Source organism: Coturnix japonica, chromosome 7 (genome assembly GCF_001577835.2).
Source record: "Coturnix japonica isolate 7356 chromosome 7, Coturnix japonica 2.1, whole genome shotgun sequence".
Taxonomy (NCBI): Eukaryota; Metazoa; Chordata; class Aves; order Galliformes; family Phasianidae; genus Coturnix; species Coturnix japonica.
In genome coordinates, this window is record NC_029522.1 from 4,376,873 (window position 1) to 4,396,574 (window position 19,702).

The following is a 19,702-nucleotide window of genomic DNA, read 5'->3' on the forward strand; positions in this document are numbered from 1 at the left end:
AGGTCTAGAGCCAGAGAAGAGATGCCTCGCCAGCAGGGCTGCCTGAACCTGAAGGCACAGCATGCTCAGTAGGAGCGTGGCCCTTTGGCTGCCCTGTTCTATACACAGTTGCTGTTACCTCTAGGTGGCTCAATTCATCCAGAGTGCCCGGTAGGCAAAGGCATGCTCTCAGCCAGACCTGCAACACTTCTTTGGGACTGTTGCCTTGAAGGGAAAGATAACTACCTATCTCTTCGCAGTAGTTATTTTCTGGGGCAATTTTAAAACACTGAAAGCGAAACGGAAAAATACCAAAGCTGAAAAGTATTGATACAACTAGTGGTAAATCTTTCACTGACACCAACATCTACTGCATTCGCTTATACAGGTAAGAAAAATTCCACTACCAGAGAGGTCTCCTTCCTGAACTAACATGAAGTTAATCTGTAGGCACACTCTTAAACATAACAGTTGTACCAGGAAAGCAACCATGAAATCTCAAAAGCTAAAGCAGAGCAAATGAAAATTTTCTGAAGCAGCTGGCAGAACCTTTTGTTCTGTTTCATTAAAAGCATGAATATAATTGGAGCAGACTTGAATTATTACATCAATATTCCTGCTGAAGGAGAGGTGGGCAAAACACCGTTTCCCAAACTCGTGGTTTTGTGATGGGAAAAATAGAGTTTTGTCTGGTGGCTTCCTTTGTCCCCTCTCTTCACATCTGTACCATTAAGAAAACATGTTTTCACAACACTTAAGAGACTCCATTGAAAAAAGCACATAGAATTGCTGAAGAACTATTAATTTCTCCTCCATGTGATTCTCCAAAGTGTGTTATATTTCACCAAATTAAAAGAACATTCCCCATTTTGAACTGTGTTAGAATGCCTTAAAAATCTGTTATTCTAATTGTCCTTACTGAGCAATACAGATTCCACATACATTTTAACTAACTGACCACCAGAACCCCACTCCAAAAAGAAAAAGTCAAGATACCAGAAAATCCAAATGAAAAAAGGTTGAAATGTTTTCCTTACTTGCAGGTGAATTTCAAAAAGTCACTGATAGAACAGTTTAGATAATAGGAAGTGGAGGTATTCAGACCATAATCTGAGAAAGGTTTGATTCAGAGTGAAACAAGGGACCCACTAGTATTTGGACCCTACTAAACTCTGAACATGCACTGGAATAGCTGTTGGGGGGGAAAGAAATTCCTTGTGTCATCTGACTGAGTTTTATGCATACAATAATGCAGTAGACTGGGATGGGATACTTACTAAATATAGGGGAAAGGAGTTTTCCAAACGTTCAAGTACTAAAGATCCTAAAAGAGAATTCTCACTTGAAAGCAATAAAAAGAGAACTGCTGGTTGGAAAAAGTTCTGGAGGAACGATACAGTGCCTCATCCATCACTGCGCTGGTTTTCATTGACAGCGCTTCTGGAGTGACAATACACAGGCAAGCCCTTAAAAAGCTGATGTTTGTATGATTCACAAAGCACATTTCTTGCCTGCTGTTTCTAAACAACAATTCAGGGAAACTGTCCCTACTTAACTGCTGCACAGCAAACACAGTGGCCAAACAAGTAACTCAAATCAGCAGCGCATGTCTGACAGAACCGTTACTGACCTTGAAATGATAAAAATAATTTTCTGGTCTGTTTTTCATCAATAACTGGGAAGTTATCATCTTTCTCCTGCTCACAACAGATGGCTCATTTGCTCACCGCTAACTGCTAGATTTAGAATCAAGATGAAGCCTGGAAACTTACTCCTGCTTGTCTTCTTCATTTAAATTCTTCCATTGCTCTTCAATTTTCAACAGGATGTCCTTCATGCTACACCTTGGATTTTCAGAAAATAACTTGGAACGATATTCCTGGATGAAATGTTCAAATGCAGACTTGGATTTCCTTATTATTCGACCATTAATTAAATCATAAGCTGTTACGTGTCCTGTTTTTTCATCTATTACATTTGTTTTCCTGGTACTTTGATTTGGGATTTGTGGATCGTGGCTTTGTTCATCACTACGCTCACTTTGCCTATTAACTGCTCCTCCAGCTTCAGGAATTAAAACCTTAACAGGTTCCAGGTTGTCTCCTGAGGAGCTTTTAAAAGCATTTCCCATACTCCAACTATCAGCAGATATTTCAGGTAAGTCTTCAGGGACTAAGGCTTCTTCAGCGTTATCAGAGCTCAAAAGGTGCCCACCATCTTTTTTAGACCCGGGATCTGTAGGAGCACTTTTTCTTGGAATACCAGTTGTATTTTGTCCATTCTGCTCCTCCTCACACAAGAAACTTAAGGAGCCTTCTTGAAAGGCATCATTCTTAGAAGCCTCTTTTTCTTCTAGGCGACTATGTAAAGTATCACCAGAGAGTACCTGATGGTTTAAACAGATCTCTGTGTTTTTTCCTGCTTGACAACTTTGCACATCACTGCTGAATGAAAGGAATGAAGTACAAGCATGTAGATCATTGTTTCCAGATGGTTCCTTTTCATTAACAACCACATCTGTTTGTCCTACTTTATGAACAAACACGTCTTCTGAGGTAACAGCTGTTTTATTAGCTTCACCAGGGACCGAAGCAGGTAGTGGCCCATACAAAGTTTTCAACACATTTTCAACAGCAAATAAGACAGACTCCTGGGAAGAAAAAACAAACAAACAAAAGATATGAACAAAAGTAACAACCAGAAAAAAGACACAAAGAAGCTTAAGTGAAAACCGAAATACATAACTGACAGATATGGAGAATACAGAGCAAAGTGATGTTATTCAGAACAGTTTTCAAACAAACCTGGAAAGATTATGGCGCATTTCATTTTTCACTTATGCTAAAAAAGGCTCTGAAATGGATAAATTTAACCACAAATATTTGGGAGAGGTGTTTTGCTTCACTGGTTTACACTAAAATCACCAAAGTGAATAACTGCTTTCTTTAGAGCACAGTGGAGTGATTGCTGAAAACCCTATCAAGTAAAGCTATTCCCACCTAATAGAGTGTCATAAGCTCACAGTAAAGACAGAAGCACCAGCCCCACTTCAAATGGCAAAACCACATTTGTGAAGATGACGCCAAGACAGTTCTGCAGCAAATGATGGAAATAAAGAAGAAACAAGAAAACCCCAACCCTCTTCCTAACACAGAAGTTTTAAACTAGAACAGGTGTGAGAACGCTACGTTAATTTTCATATTAATGGCACCTCACAGGCAATGCATTTTCAAGATTATCATAGACAAGTGCAAGAACTTGAATATAAAACCTCTAAAATACGGGCACATACTGTTTAGTTAGATTTCAGGTCGTGATGTTATCAACAGGATATCCCAAAATTACATGATGTTTATTTTTTAACATTATTTAAGCATGTAACAGCAAACTGTGCATTCAGCAGAAATTAACTTCCCCTTCGTAACGTGTGCAGGGTTTGGAACATTTATTACTTAATGCATTAAGAATCTATGAAAGAGATTTATTTAAGGACACCCATCACAATTACATTTAGCTTTGGTCACTATAAAGCTATTAGAAAACAAACACAGGTATGTGACAGCACATAAATGGTCCTGAAGATCAACTGGGAAATGAGTTCTGAATAATCCTCTTATAAAACTTCAGTAGCACTGATCACCTTCAAATATTTGGGCAGTTCCACGAGCCCTTATTACCTGTGCATAAGTAAAAAATGTCAACTCAACAGCAGAGTAAGACATTGCTTACCTTATAGTGCAGCAGAACTTCAGTTTTATCAGGTGTTACATTCACATCCACAGCAGAGGCGGGTACAGTAATATTCATAAAGAACACGGGGTATAAGCGTGTGCTGTCCTTCTGCATCAGCACGCTGTAGTACTGTCGGATTAACTACAGATTAATTCAGTACAGAGATGTCAGTAAAGGCAACAAAACAGACACGAAGGCACAAAAACAAATTGTAATGTTAGAAAATTATAACCATATTTTTTTTCCCCAAATTAATGGAATGCTAAAAAGATATCTGAATACACAAGTGTGACAAAATAATCTCCACAAGGGGACTCAGTAGTTGCTCCCATGTATTCACAGCTAAACAAACATAAAAATAAAACAAAACAAAAAAGATCAAGTTCCAAGAAACAAAAGGAAACTGCTTTGACCTTCTGAATGAATACATCGATCACATTTGGAAAAACACACATGATATGCCTGTACTTAGAAATGACCAAATTGGACTGCATTTCTAATGCTTACTTCCTCAGTCAACCCAAATCTGTTATATCTGTGTTTGCTTTTTAAAGACCATCTACTTACACAGCTTGCAGCTACATTACTGTCTCTTTCAGCCCAGCTGAAGTCTGTTTGAGACAGTAACACTTGCACCACAGAGTTGACCTTTTCCCAGAACAGGATTAGTTTGTTCCTTTTGTTAACCCAACTCTAAATTTACAACTTTTCACAAACTCTGCTTGCCCTTATTGCTTTCTCTTTAATCCTCTTGAAAACTCCTAACCAAAAACTAAAAAATTAATTGGTTGTTTCAGAATTCAGGTCAAAATAAAAGGATCGCCATTCCAAGAACGGCCCTAATCAAAGGGCAAAGTATTTTTACTATGTCTTATAGTGCCCAGAACTGCATCCAGCCTCTGGTTAACAAGCGGCCTCTGTTATGGGACCCAAACCGAGCCTTACACTGCAGCAAGAAACAAGTATATCAGATACTGCACAGAGATATAATACAGGCTTAGCCTTGTTTGTCACTTAGAGCACAAACACAAGTTAAGGGCTTACATCTACAAAACTCTGATTATACACTAAAAATGAACTCATTTTCTCCACTTTGAACCGTACGTGTACACTTCAGCATAAGTTGAATTTTCTTTTCTGGGAGGTGCGAGGATTAGAACAGCAGTGCTGCTCCAAGTGAGGTGCTGCAAGGTTCAGCAGTGTGAGAAACCCAAGAGTATCAAATTCTGCCTACACAATGCCTAGCTGTAGCCAGTGCTTCTGCACTATCACTTTCATTTTTATTCAACGCATACACAGATTTAAAGTGAAAGTGTGTAAAAGCCTGATGAGCCCTCAGTACGAAGTGGACAAAACTATAATTCTTATTTCAGAAAAAAATCTCTTATGGGAAACCACACAGAGTTCCTGACTGAAAAACTGCACAGGTGTAATTCTGCGAGGCTAACAGTCAAAAAGAATCAACAACCATGGTCTCTTGTCTATCTGAAATTCACTTTCTTCAGGCAGCCTTAAGTATAGCCTCCAGCTCTGCGGTTGAAAATACTACAGGGTGTTACCTTTAATATGTCCTTCTGATGAACTGGACGTTCATTTATAAAAATAAAACTCCGTTCTGAACTTGAGAGACTTGTCAAAGAGCTGCTTGAGTCAGCTTTTGGAAGGAATCCAGAAAGATTTATCTGTAATGACAGAAGAAATGCAGCACAAAGGTCTTTAAAAGAGAACGTCGAGGAGATTTTTTGAAGGTGGCAAATTACACTGAAACATACAGGAGTCCCAGCCATTCAAATAAACGCATTGCTTCTTCAGAGCCACAATGGTTTACTGGGAAATACTGGTGATAGGTGGACAGCTGGGCTGGATGATCTTGGAGGTCTTTTCTATCCTTGGTGTTTTTATGACTCTACAATTCAAGCAATAGAAGCTCTTTAAAAAAATAAAATAAAATAAAATAAAAATTGAGGCTGATGATACTTGTGTCTCTACTACCCCTTATCAATTGAGACATTTCCTACTGGGACTGTAGGTTCACGAGGCTACTGTCTGCAGCTGGGGATTGAAGTTGGTTGGAGCCAATAAAACAATGCCAGCTAACCCTGGACTTGCTGACCGCAGGGCCACCAACTACTGCCGGTATAAGCTAAAAGCACACACTGCTGTCCAGCCTGGAGAAGGGGGTAGTGAGCTCACACTAAGGTAGAAAATCAAAACAGGAACTTCCTCTCTTTCCACGCACAGGACACTTTAAATAACCTCTTATCAGGCCTTTATTCAGGGCACCAAAATTTACCTACACCACTAGCATCCACACCACCTGCCTTCAGGGTGTGCTGAGCACCCACAACCCACAGCCTCCAGAAGAACCTGAATCCCTGACCAGGAACACATCACACAACTCAAGTACCTAACATTAAATACAGGTTTTATAACTTCTCCATTAAGCCCTTTTAGCTTTGTTGTTTTTTTGTGTTTTGTTTTTCCAGACAAAACGAGGCCGATGACTTTTGCTACCTGCCTCATCCACTCCTTGTCTCCACCAAACAACTTGTAAGCCCTTAAAATGGTATCAGTTCTGTCTGGTAAAGAAGCAGAAATCCCAAAGATAATGTATTTCCACAATTCCTGTGATAACTGGCAGCTGTCTGGAGAGGACAGCATTGAAATAATGACCCTTCTGTAGAAAAGGCCATCATACCTTTTCTAAAGACAGGATCCAGCAGCACTGACACATGCCAGCCAGCACAGGTACTGCCCCACGTGCTGCCCCCACTGCAGTTGGCCCAGACAAATAGCTAAGGGCTCAGTGTGGGGCTGGTGCAAAGCAAAGGCTGGATTCTGGATATGTGGGAAAGTATCAAGAACGTTCTGGTAGCAGCGTGGATGAGAGAACACAGAAATCAGATCTCTTTGGTTTTTCTGTTGGCAGAACCTCTTGCACATACTAAGACCCAAGCTATCATGCATTTGAAACGGGACTTAAAATCCCTGGGACTTGGCCTATCCTCCCCACTCACCTACGTCACAGCAGCTATCTGCCCATGTGCTCCCTTATTCCCTCCTGACCTTGTAACAAGCATTCTGTGCTAAAGCCGGAGCGTTCTGGTCAGCAACGTTGCCCAGAACCAAACACCACTGGTCAAGTTAAAGAGGTGTCAAATATCTGCTGGATGATTATCAAAAAACAACACGCAGCACTTCTCGATTTTATCCTGCAGCTTTAGCTCATCCTCTCTGAACCTTCCTTCTTTATGCTTCAAATTTCTTTTGCGGTTCCCAAACATCTGTATTAGTGTTTCACTTCAAACAGTATTTTTATATACAGGCAACATTAAAACAAAACTGAAAGTCTCCCAATAAGTCACTTCAGAAGCTGCCAGATTAAGAAATGGCTGACTGCTGTTACTATTTAAAGACATGTGGAATATCAAGTACGCTCATTAGAAGTTAGCAATGAGATCTAAAACTAATCTTAATGACTAAAACTATCACATGTTAAAAAAAAAATAAATATTAGTTTAGGCAAAATGACATAGACTGGAGAATATTAAATAAATGAACATAATAAAATACATCTGTATTGAATGGACAGTAAGCCTTTCTTCAGTGCTTAACGTTTTCCCAGCAGCTTGGATACCCGCCTGACTTCACCCTCGCAGAATATAGGACAATTCCTAAGAATTCCATAGGAATTCCTTGCACTGTAAAAATTCCCTGAGTGAAACTTGTCAGCCAAAACGGATCCACCCATTTCCAAGAATGGGGATGCAAAAAGCAAAGATGATGCTTTGCACATGACTAACTGTCCATCCTTTATTTTCTTTGGTTCTCTTCCTACTTTGTGAGTACTGCCCAACTTTTCCATGCCTTAGAGCCAACTTGAACTATGTTCTTGTTTTATGCAGTGCTCGTAATAGGGAAGTTTTGAAGAAGGCAAGGCTTTAAAATGCATGAATCATTATTGCAGAACATTTAAATATGCAGTTAGTAAGGTACAGCTTATGAAAAGTTATAGCAACGCCGAATTCGTATTCAGAGTAGACTTTGTAGTAAAGGAGTAGGAAGCTGCACTGTGGACAAGTAGGAAGCAAAGAACTGGTGCTGCTCTCATCTGTGTACTATATGAGACATAGACTGTGTGGAAAGGAAAAAGTGGCATACACGTTGTCACCAAATATCTATCACAACTCCTGCACGCAAGAGAAAGAGGCAAGGGCTACACAGGCAGCCTTAATTCTGTCATTTCATTGTGTTTGCCTGCTTAAATTAGAAATATCCACAGCTTCTGAATGTGAGTCTGTGCACACACAACGTGCACGGATCACTTACACACCTATAAATGATGCACGTGGCATTTTACACACTATTTAGAGACAGAGAGAGAGATGGAATGTTCCCCAACTTCTATTCAAGGAATATGGATGCCTCACGATATAGCAAAGAGGTAACATGAGAAGCTGAGTGCCTCCCTCAAGCTAGTCCCTTTTAAATACCCCCTGGTCCTCCCTGCAGAGCCCCCTGCATTAGCCATATGGGGCACAGCCAGCAAGCAGTCAGGTACGAACAGAACATCTTGGCTTGTTCTGACATAAACAAGAAAAACTTTGTAAGCTATGAAAAGCAACTCTGCTTCACCTTTCCCCCCTTCAGTTCCTGGTATGTATATACCACAAGCATTCTCACAAACTCACTATTTAAGACTGACTAAACAGTTTCTTGCAGCACAATTATTTGTGTTCAATAGGTACTTCTCACTTCAGTGAAGGTAATTCATCTCATCGACACAACTACAGCAAGATCTGCTACTACAGGATACAGACAAAAGTTAACTGTGCAGTCTCAGCAGAAGGAAGACTGTCCTCTGTGAGAACGTCTGCAACAAAAACAGAAGCAGAATGAAAAGAAAAAAGTGAAAAGATTAGACAGAGCACAGTATTATGGGCAATTCCTTCAAATTCATCAGCAGCAAAGAGTCTCATGGGCTTAAGCTGTGTGACAACTGTTAAACATTGCCTTCAAATACAGGTTTAATATAAATCCTGCAAAACTTGCCTTCTAAGCACGTGTTTATTTTGCTCTTCTGGTGACCCTGACTGAAACTGACGGAATATTTTGAAGATAAGGCTAAAAGGCCATGAGGATAAGAGCTATATAACTACGTAGTTATTAATCAGAGCACAACCTGCCTGCAGGCCAGGAATCCTAACTTAGACAGCTCTGAGCAATCAGCAATTCTGCATTTGTCATCGCAACTGTTTTTACTGCCATTTGATCAGCACCACATGAGTCCTGACGAGATGATTCTGGGAGTGCATTTTCAATCACCAAACCGATTAATTTTACAGAGAGGCAAGTAACAGAATCAAATGCATTGATCAGATGTCAGGCCGGAGATAATATTCTCTATTTCAAAGTCTCTTTTTCGAGTATAGACTTAGCTCTTCATTGACGGACTGTAAGTGGATTTGGGAGAAGGAAGCTTAAACTCACCTCAGGATCTTCACAGCGGTGCTGAAAAGGTACCATACTGCCCATAACGGCTGTTCCCAGAACTGACATACAGGCCATTTTGTGATCTGACACCCTGTTCTTCTGCCAAAGAACTGCCTGAAACGAGTGGCACAGAGTCAAATTTTTGACATTATATTTATATTTGTTGAACTTAAGTCACGTCTATGAACATGTATATGCAACTGCACACATACTGTATATGTAACATTCTGTACTTTCACCCTCTTACATTCACAACTTTCAGTGTTAACACACACAAAACGATACTTTTTAGCAAGGCTTTTCATGTCCTGTTGCTGATTTTGACTTGTAGCCATCAGAAAATTAAGGAGCTTTACAACATCTTTTTGGCATGACGATCAGCATTTGAAGGTGGACACTGTAATGCATACGGTACTTCAATCCGCTTTGGGAGAAGCTGAGACATGACATATCCATTCATAGCTCCCATCTGGATGCTCGAGGTCTACAAGCTTGTTTTTTAGGAAGGAAAGCAGTTTGTAAGGAAGTATCTCTAGCAAAGTGGCTGTTTGTCTACTGGAAATTGAAGTTAGCAGGATACATGCTCAATTAGACACATAACTTTCACAAAGAATTAGCCAGTGCAGTAAGGCTGCATGAATTGCAACTTGCATGGAAGAAATTTTCCTCTTAAATCCTCTTACATAATTAAGTATTAATGTAACCTTGGGAAGTGAAATTTTGCCTCTCTAATGTGAAGCACCTTCACCAGCATGAACCCCTAGTGAACAGACACAAATTAAACCCTGAATCTGCTTAACTTTTACTTCCCACTAGATATCAACAACAACTGCGCTTAACTGGCTTTCTGCTTCAAAGCAACCTCTAGATTCACACTGGCTTTGTATCTACTTCAGTCATCGGTAGGTGACTGAGTCTATTTTGGTGTGCAACATTCAAACATAAAAGGAAAAAAATGCAGGAAGTTGCCCATTAAATCTGACATTACGGTGCTGGTTTAAAAATAGATGTTTAAATAGGTGCTAGGTGTCCAATAAATTCTAGATGAGTTCACAGTACTCTGGCACAGGATGCTATGTGAAAGCACGGTGAGTGAGCAAAGAAATCACATGCAGTGATCTCAAGAAACACAACACAGAGCCATTAAATTCCACCTGCCCTGTCGGATATTCGCTGGCCTCGAAGGGTGAACTGCACTGAAGAATGCAACGCTCCTGTAAAACAATATCCTCTTCTTATGGGACAGGTGGCATTTTTAAGGCTTTGAGACTGGTAACCCCCAAACTCACCCCCAGTCCTTAACTGTTGATTTCCAAACTCCCTCCTGTCTGAATCTAACTCACTTTCTGTACCCTGCCGACACTGTGCACGCTGTCCTGCCAACCCACAGCCACCTGAAAGCCCCCCAGATGCAGAAGACAACCTACATCAGGGAGGACAGGGCACACACAAAGGGGCAAAGGAGAAGGGGTGCAGAGAGCAGTGTGCCTGCAGCTCGATGCCCCGCAGGCAGCAGAGGAGGATGGAGCCCCGTGGCTCCACACCTGCTGCACATCTCCTCAGAGACATTTGGGAGTGATGAAAGAATCTGTCCTCTTCCTCAGAGCTCATCTTATAAAACATATCCTGTACCGCTGCTATTTTAAAGTCGATTACTTAAAATGGAAACACAGAGTGCCAAACGATTTTTTCTTTACTGGATACATTTTAAATTAAACACTTGTGACAAACAGAGAAAGACACTTGTTACGTGACCAGTATAAACAGCCCGCTGTTTATTTTAGGTGATCCTAGTGTGATGCCACAGGTACAGATATAAATCCTAGCTGCTGATTAATGCAAGGCTGCTATTACCCTGCCCGGCCTGCTGAACGCTGGTACGTGGGACTGTAAAAAGATCACCGCTGTGAAGTGCTTTTAGAAAAGCCACGGAACATGAGAACTTATTAAATGCAAACTTGCTAAAAGTAGACGCTGCTAATAAGTTCAGAGCTTATTTACTTGTCTTTTTTTCCCCCTAATAAACCCACCTAGAATGAATTGTGTGCTCTTTTTTAGCCCAGACTGCATATTATGAAGCCACAGTGTAAGAACAGCTGGTTAATTCGAAGGAAATTATTTTCTAGACTCTCCACACGCATTAATGAACTTTAAAAAGCAATCCATTAAGAAACAATGATAACTCTCTCGTATTTATTTTAATAAGTGCCTGTTGCCATGAGGTTCCTGCTATAGCCTCATTTTTTAACCTTGATTATACCCTTTAGTTCAGCTAAAAATACACACCCACACACTCCCCGTGTATTTTTTTTTTCTAGGTCATATAAACCTGGTGTCCAGGATGAGCCAAGGAAGAATCCGACTCTGCTCAGTATGATGACACTGCAAAAACAGCCTACTCAAAGATATATTATTACATACAGACCATCTTAGGGTTTGTTAGAACCAGCCAAATATATCTCACCTTCCTCTTGGCTTCATTGAAGGAGATTACATGATCTTGGCCTTACTTTAAAAGTCCCAACATATATGAAAATCTATTGCACATATACAGAAGATAAACATGAGTGTGTGTGTGTATGCATTTCCTTGGCCCCACCCAGCCAATGAATGGTCATCTTTTGTTGCGATATGTTAAGACATGCATGCCTGAAACAGCAATCTCTATTTTATACTACACACAGCCTAGAAGATTTCCTTGAAAAATGTCGAATGACTGGAAAAAGCGTAGGTACCTTGATAGACAGAGGTTGCCCAATATTTGTCACTGAGGAGAATAACAGCTATGCAGCACGTCACCTCAAAAACCCCAAGGAAGGACAATGGAAAAAGTGCAGCCAATCCTCATCGCAACCCATCTTACACGCTCTAGATCTGCTACCAGCAGCCACAGCAATACGCAATCACAAGAGGAAAACCCCCAGTTAGAGCTGAGGACTGGACACTGCTCCTGGTGATGGTAATGCAGAACAACTACTATGCTGAGATGAACTGCTCTTGCTTACCTTACTGCTACATAGCAGTACTTGAGCAGCCTTCCACAGCACAACTGACATTCTTGATATTAAGGTGGACTTTGAGTGCCCAAATCCAATCTTTCTTCTTCATTTATTGTGTGATAATCATTGTAGTTTTTTATCCCGTAAAAAGTCTGATAGTGTAAAGGTCTAGTAGAGCAAGCTCTGCACCTGAACTGTAGAGAGCAACAATAGCAAGAACTGCATTTCACAGCATAACTTTGTTTTACATGTTCCAAAAATCCCACCCCCCCGATATCTTACTTCAGACAGTTATCTCTTTGGGGCAATGTCCTTCTTAGCTTTCCTGACTTTAAACCAAACAACTTACTAGGCTGCCTCACAAACCAAAACCATGCCCGCTATTTGCTAAGAGCACAGGAACAGGAACTGAGCCAGACAGCAATATCAAAAGTATTAATTCAGTCCAAGGTAAACAAAAAAAAAAAGCCATCACCACGAAAGCAAACTTTTGCTCATGCTGCACAGAAACCTGGCTGAGAGGGGAAGCACTTCTCTGCAGTGGAAGAAAAGCTATCACCTATGATCAGGAACATATTAAGACTTAGCAGTGTAGTTTAAAATCCCAACCTTGAACCAGTGTTGTTTGATCTGCACCAAGCCATAGCTGGTGTCCTGGTTTAAAAACCATAGTAATTTGCCTTAATGAGAGCACTGTGGTGTTCAAGAAACCTTTACATGTTGTACTAAGGGACGTGGCTTAGTGGAAATATTGGGGACAAGTAAATGGTTGGATAGATCACCTTGGAGGTCTTTTCCTACCTTGGTGATTCTAAGACTCAGTGATTCTCTTGCATAATCTTCCCTTGAAAACAAGTCATTATGGCAATTTCTCAGTTAACCTTTAAGAACACAACCCTTTACCCAATCATAACTGCCTTCGCCAAATGCTTTCTATTTGCCTCTGAGGAGTCAGTTACCTCATCCACTTTATAACTGACCACGGTTCATCTACTGCTGGAAGCACAGAACAGAGAAATCCAAGGCACTGTTCTTCCCCCTCATAAGATGCACTCAATGACTATCCCAAGGCATCAGACATCACAGCTATCAATGGAGTTCGATGAAAGGTAGTTATTTTCCACTGCACCGTTCATTCTACAAATTCTTAAGTATTTCCTGCTCAAATTTCCCACCTGTGGTTTGAGAGCACTCTCCCAATGAAGATGCATTCCTGAGCATCATGCACTACACAAGTGCTTGGTCTGGGGACTGGAAGGTAAGTTACGAGAGGATCCAAAAGGTACTGCAGGGAGCCACAGGCCTTCTGCTAACAGATCTTCCAAAGTTTTCATGAATTACAAAGACAGAAGAACGTTCAGGTTTTTCTGGCAGCTTTTACCACACCTGGTCAAGTGTGGTGGTTTGAGAAATTGCATTTCTATAACAGGAACAAGAAAAACAGTCAAAATCTAAACAGTCCTTCAGAGAAGGCAACATCCTCACAGCAATTTCCATATAAAAAAGGGAGTATAAAAGCCTTCTTCGGTACAGTGGTTAGCAAAGTAACAGACCGCATACTTAACTCTTACAAAGCTCACTGCTAAGGCAGCAGGGAAGCTCCCACGCAGCTTTAGAAATGCCCTTTTGCCTCTAACAGGTCTTAAGCCTGCAAGGGGAACGTGTAAGCTTTACAAGAGCCAGAAGCAAATCTCAGATACCGTGGCCCAGGCTGCCTATATGAAGCAGTAATTGTTTTGAGATTACAGACATATACTGGGCTGTCATTTGAAAAAAGTGATGGATGGGAAACTGGAAACCTCAGGGAATTAGTAATAGGATATAAAGCATTTCACCTCTAGGTCACCAGTTCGAATTCAACCAGGTTGGTAGTGACCAAAAGTAGTTACCATCTGGCAGCTGTTCTCTGGCTGATGTAAGCTGAGTTGAGGGTCTCAGCGCATTTCCTAGTGGACAGGTGGCCACATCACAAAAAACATCAGAATTAACTCTCTGTTGGGCTTCCTAAGTGAAGCCACTCAACAGTGAACGGAAAAAAAGACTGAATTCCAGATCTATTAGAATGCACGTTGCTTGCAGAGTACTGCAGATTTTTACTAATTCCCCTTTATATTTTAAAGCACAAATGAGGAAGGGAGTCCATCATCATCATTACAGTAAATGGAGTAACCTTTCCAAATCAAGAAAGTGCTTATGTGCTGCTGTTAATGCTAAACATCAGATTTCTTTTCAGTGTGCAGCTAACAAGAGTTTGGAAGCAGAATGAATAAAGGTCAAGTGTGATCCCATCATGAAAAAAAATTCTGGTTATTTCATCTCTGGAGGAAAAAAAAACCCACAGTTACTATGGAAAGCTCAGAGAGAAGAAACAAACTGTTGTTGGATTAATGGATACAGGCTGTAGGAGGTCAAGACTTCTCCAAGATCTTACATTAAACTAATTCAGATAATGAAGCAGCAGCACTTCCTCACACAGTAAATACTTAGCACCTCACATAGTACATACCTGCACCTGGTGGCATCATTTAGGTAAACACCAGCCACTGCCACCAAAGGGCTTTGGCTAAGACAATGCCAACCACAGGTAGAGAAACAGCTGTAGAACAGACCGGCTGCATCCTGAGGTTCTTTTCTCCCAGAAACAAACAGAAAACAGCCCTAGACCAAGGCTTCAAAACACCAGGCCTGACAAGCACTTAGAAAAAAAACAAACAAACACTTCCTTTTGTAGATTTTTCTCAATAGGAACTGGAAAACGCATTGAGCCTTAGGGCGCAACCGTGCTTTGTGAATGGCAGCAGTTGCATATGGCGCTACCTGTTGATAGGCATCACCTACATTAACTGTTGCCATAATTTGTTCAGCCTTTCTATGCCTTAAATTGTTAAAAAAAAAAAAAAAAAAAAAAGGTACAACTACCAGGTGTCCTCCCTCCTCTTGCTTTTTGTGGAACACAAGTAACAAGAACAGAGTTGAAGTATATAACCTTTCAAGAGGCTAAAGTATCCCTTAAACATCACCACCGACTTGAGACTGGGTGACGGGCCACAGGCACGAATTGGGAAGGAGCAGGTGAAGAGTCTGATCCAAGCAGAGCCCAGCAGTGCTGCTAGTACAACACAGCCCAAGCTCATGAGGGGCTACAACGTGGCATTTTGGGCTGAGGGGTTTGATGTGGCAGCAGTAGCTGACTTTGGAATGTTCTTAGCATGCTTTCAGATAATGTTAACTTTAAATAAACTTGCTGAATACTCATGTAAATTATTTCCATTTGGCTGTCTCATTATTCAATATGCTTTCAAGGAACACGGTGATGAAAGAAGAAAAATACCTTTCTAACATAACCATACTGGCAAGAGGATCGACATTATCAGTATTCAAAGAATGTCTTGGCAGGATAAACCTTCATAAAAAGAAGGAGCACCAGCTAATCCAAGTTGTCAAAATAGCAATAGTACTTCAAGGGTTGATCTGCAAAGTGATTCATTATTTATTGCTAATGCAAACAAAACATTCTGAGCAGAAACAGCAATTGATCATTTCCCGTCAGAAATTCACTGACCGAGGACACCAATAAATAAACCCTAAGAGGACTGACAGAAGGAGACCTATTTTACTTACGTACTTAACAACTACCCCAAGGCAGTAAGAGCATCACTCTCAACAGCAAACAAATCGGACATTTAAGGGCAATAATTTCATTTGTAGTGACACAGACACACAGCGTGGCACAACCACAAGAAAAAAAAAATAGGAAAATCTCATTCAGAAACAAGGCACTGTCTATTTAAAAAAAAAACCCACACAAAACCAACAGAGTGGAAATACAGCATGCAGCCAGTGTGTAGGGGATACTAAAAATGCATATACATTCAACAGCTCAAGAATAAGCCTGACTTCCCGAAACAGATTTAACCTAGAATCTCTTACACAGCCATTTTCAGATGCCTAACTTCAGACACATGAATGAAAATATCTCCCTCATCACACATATATTCTTCCTCAGTATGGTGAGAGCTACGCTTTCTTCCACTCTCATTTCTTACAGAACACAGAACTTTAAGAAGGATTATTTTAGAAGGTACCGGCTTACTGCCTTTGAGACTTAAGAGCTCTGTGCCATGCACTGTACTGTACTACCCTTCCTACTTCTTCAACCCATCTTTCCTCGTCTCCTTCTGCAGTACCGAATATCTCTGCTACCTCTTTGCTCTTTTAAGTCCTGGAACCTGATCTTACTCCTGACGTCTATCATCATCTATGCAGCAGTAAGTATTGGCTCAGCCTCAGGAATCTGAGATTCTAGGAACTCGTTTGAGTAATTGGACGTACACATTTTTTAAAACTAATATATAACCCTCCAGCTCCACGACAAACAAAGCTACTTAAAAAGGCAATTCATTCTCCTAGCACACATCAGACAGAAATACGACAGACACTGCCCCAAAATAACAACCCTATTCAGTAGCGCATTATCCTACCATACATACCCTATAGGAGTGCTAAGGGAAAAACATCTTGCAATTGGACTTAATAATGTCAATGAGAAAAGCATTTAGCATCTGAAGGAAGAAGAATTCAAAGTCACACACTGTGATATTATGGCAAAACAAATGCATGTCAACCTGTTGAAACTTATGCACTGAAATGGCAGCACTTCAGATTTCTGAAAAGGTATGAAGCAATAGGCAGCTTCTATTTTGCAAGTAATGACAAAAGCAGTAGAAATATAGGAATTTATATTCGGATAGAGGTTTTTTCCCCCTCCTTTTGTTTGTTTTTTTCTAATTCTCAGACTCTTTTAAAGCAGTTACATGTGCGCAGACAAACTACACTTCCTATATGATGTCTTGGGCCTTTGATTTTCCCAGCTCAACAACAGCTACTGAGCGACCTCTTCTGTTCAAACGCATCTGAGCAGCTTCTCTTTTAATGTTTTTTGTAAATAAGTTAAACGCACATAAGGGCAGCGGTGCAAAATTCCTTTCATTACAGTGAACATGTGCTCCACATAGCAAATGCACTCATTTATCCTACCAAACTTGCCTACTTGGCACTGAAGGGTTTACCTGTGAAGCAAAGAGGACAGGCAGACTTAGTGTACTCCCACCAAATAGAAACAGATTGATTTGTAACATGGAGGCGCCACTTCCTAAGCTGGGCTGCTGAGACAACCACCTGAGATGAGCTCCTGTTAGCTGCCACACGAGTTTGGTTTTCAGCTCTTACCACCCTCCCTTGTCAAAGTGCATAGTGACGGCTGAAACAATCCTCCAGTCTCTTCTTTATTCCAGAAAGCCACCCAATAACCTCTATCCTTAAGACTACCTGTCTACAGAAACATCACATATGTCAGGAGAAAATTCCAATTCATGTTATTTTGTCAGGTCTTGTTTACATGATCGCAATCACAGGTTCCCAGAGTATGTATCCTCATCACAGTTTTTCACATTCTCCTTTTCAGCGTGCTGTTTTCTAGACTTCAAAGCACAATTGCACTGTTAAAATACCCTCAGCTTTCAGAATCTTATCGAAATGTTTGTATGTGCACAGAGATCATGTGATGACAGAACATCCCTATATTGCATTTCACAGCCATCCCCTTCAACAAAACCAAGACATTCTAGAGGACAATGTCTGCACTCTTTCTTCAACAGCAGCAAAAGAACAGCTCGATAGGACAGAGGCATCTCTGTGCACATCAAGGGGAATTTCCAAACAGCTGGGATCACACAAAATCTGTACCAACCATGCAATAAATGTCTAGTTCAAGATGGTCAACTGAACAACCACATTCTACAATAGAAAAAGATGTTTCCCCAACACAGTCTGTCAAACTTCAGATGCGTGACAGAAGACAAATGGTAGTCACACAGGGAAAGAAAAGAGGTTCACAGAAGGTACAGTTGATGTACAGTATTTAGACCCTGCAGCAATCAACAACAGTAAATAAAACCCCCCGCTTCAAGAGAAAAATTTCACCACACCCACTGAAGAGGGAAAAACCACACCACCAATTAAATACACAATTAGTTTTAGTAACCAATACTTACAATACTCTTTCTTAGCATACAATGCTAAGGGCTCTGGCCAGGAGATGTCACTCTATACTTTGTTGCAACTTGAGAATTCATTAGCCTAAATTTCCTCCAATGCATCCAAAGCAGCAGCACGGCCAATAAAATGAGCTATGTGAAACTGGAGTCAGGGAAAGGAGAATCGCCCAACGTGTCACTCCTGTAGCTGTATATTTAAATGACTGTTTGGTAGCCTGTGAAGTCAAAGCAGTCCCCAGGAAGCCTCCAAATTTGATCCCCCAGAGTCTCCCCCAAGTAACAAACAACTGGCTCAATTAGCTTCAATTATTAACATAGGAGACAACATTTATACTTCATACATCCATCCACAGTATCCGCTGGAGCAGACCAAAAGGCAGAACTGAGCCTGAGGCTTGGAAACGTTTGAGATAAAAATCTGTAACCATCCTAAAATATATATATAAGGAATGAAGAAAGAAGCAGAAGTTCAAAACTCATCCATGGTGAAAGACAACTCCTAGGGATCAAGTACTTTATGTATTAACTGCACAAATTCATCAGAGAAAGACCCTTAAGCACAGCTGACAGAGAAATAAGGATTATTACCTTATTATGTACAAAGGTTATTCTCAGTTCAGGCTTTATGATGCCATATGCTACCAGGAGGTCCTGGACTTTTTTCAGTTCTTCCTTGCATTTTTTATTTGTTGAGTAAAACTGTTTCCTCACAGGAAGGTTCTTAAACAACTTGAGGACTGTCACTGTTGTACCTACACAGCAGGTGAGGAAGAAACAAGCAGACATTATACTGAAAGCATATCACCATCTGGATAGCAGGGAAACTTTGTTTATCCTTGAAGGGTCCTGTCTGTATACGACTGCACGCAAATAAACCCTAGCAACAATAAATCAGATTACTAGATTAAATTAGCTTAAGAAATAACATTTTCACGAGAATCACAGTTCTGTGATTCTGTGATTCTGAGGTGATTGCTAACTAAGTACCAACATAAGCTTCGATTCCCCTTTGTGTGGAGGTATGATTGCAGCTTTAAGCATTCATTGGTACGCACAGAGAGCACTTAGAATTAGCCTTTAATTAAAGCCAAAGACTCATTTGGCGCACAATAAGTTAACCACTTTATTAAGGAAAGTTAACAAACTTAGAAACCAATAAGACACATCTGGAGGCAAAGGAATGCTGAGCTCCATTAAGGCCTTTTGCTGGCATTCCCATTAGGGTATACCTGAAAGGCCAGGTACCTCTGCTCAAGGCAAAGTATGTGGTGAGAAGGGTATTTATCTACCAGTATAATCATGCAGGTTCTTTAGCTACAAACATATTACTGGGTATTAATGAGATATCATGGAATTCATTTTTCAAAAGCAACCATTAAACAATTTTGACAAAACACAAGGCCGTGCAATTCACACGCTCCAAAAAGGGCCTCTCTGGTTGTA

General features: G+C 40.6%; 1 protein-coding gene across 4 annotated transcripts in view; it reads right to left on the reverse strand.

Annotated features, from left to right (window-relative positions):
• PMS1 (PMS1 homolog 1, mismatch repair system component) overlaps nucleotides 1-19,702 on the reverse strand; it is a 39,287-nt gene that overhangs the window by 11,018 nt on the left and 8,567 nt on the right. For 3 of the 4 annotated variants that reach the window (XR_001556341.2, XM_015867848.2, XM_015867849.2), the window contains exons 5-9: nucleotides 18,848-19,011; nucleotides 9,202-9,318; nucleotides 5,271-5,393; nucleotides 3,709-3,852; nucleotides 1,752-2,629 (exon numbers count right to left, since the gene is read on the reverse strand). Coding sequence is in view for 3 of the 4 variants with exons in the window: in XM_015867848.2 (XP_015723334.1) it covers nucleotides 1,752-2,629; nucleotides 3,709-3,852; nucleotides 5,271-5,393; nucleotides 9,202-9,318; nucleotides 18,848-19,011 (1,426 nt within the window). In the remaining variant the exon portion in view is untranslated. The remainder of the gene's footprint in view (nucleotides 1-1,751; nucleotides 2,630-3,708; nucleotides 3,853-5,270; nucleotides 5,394-9,201; nucleotides 9,319-18,847; nucleotides 19,012-19,702) is intronic. The other variant, XM_032445665.1, reaches the window with a different exon arrangement.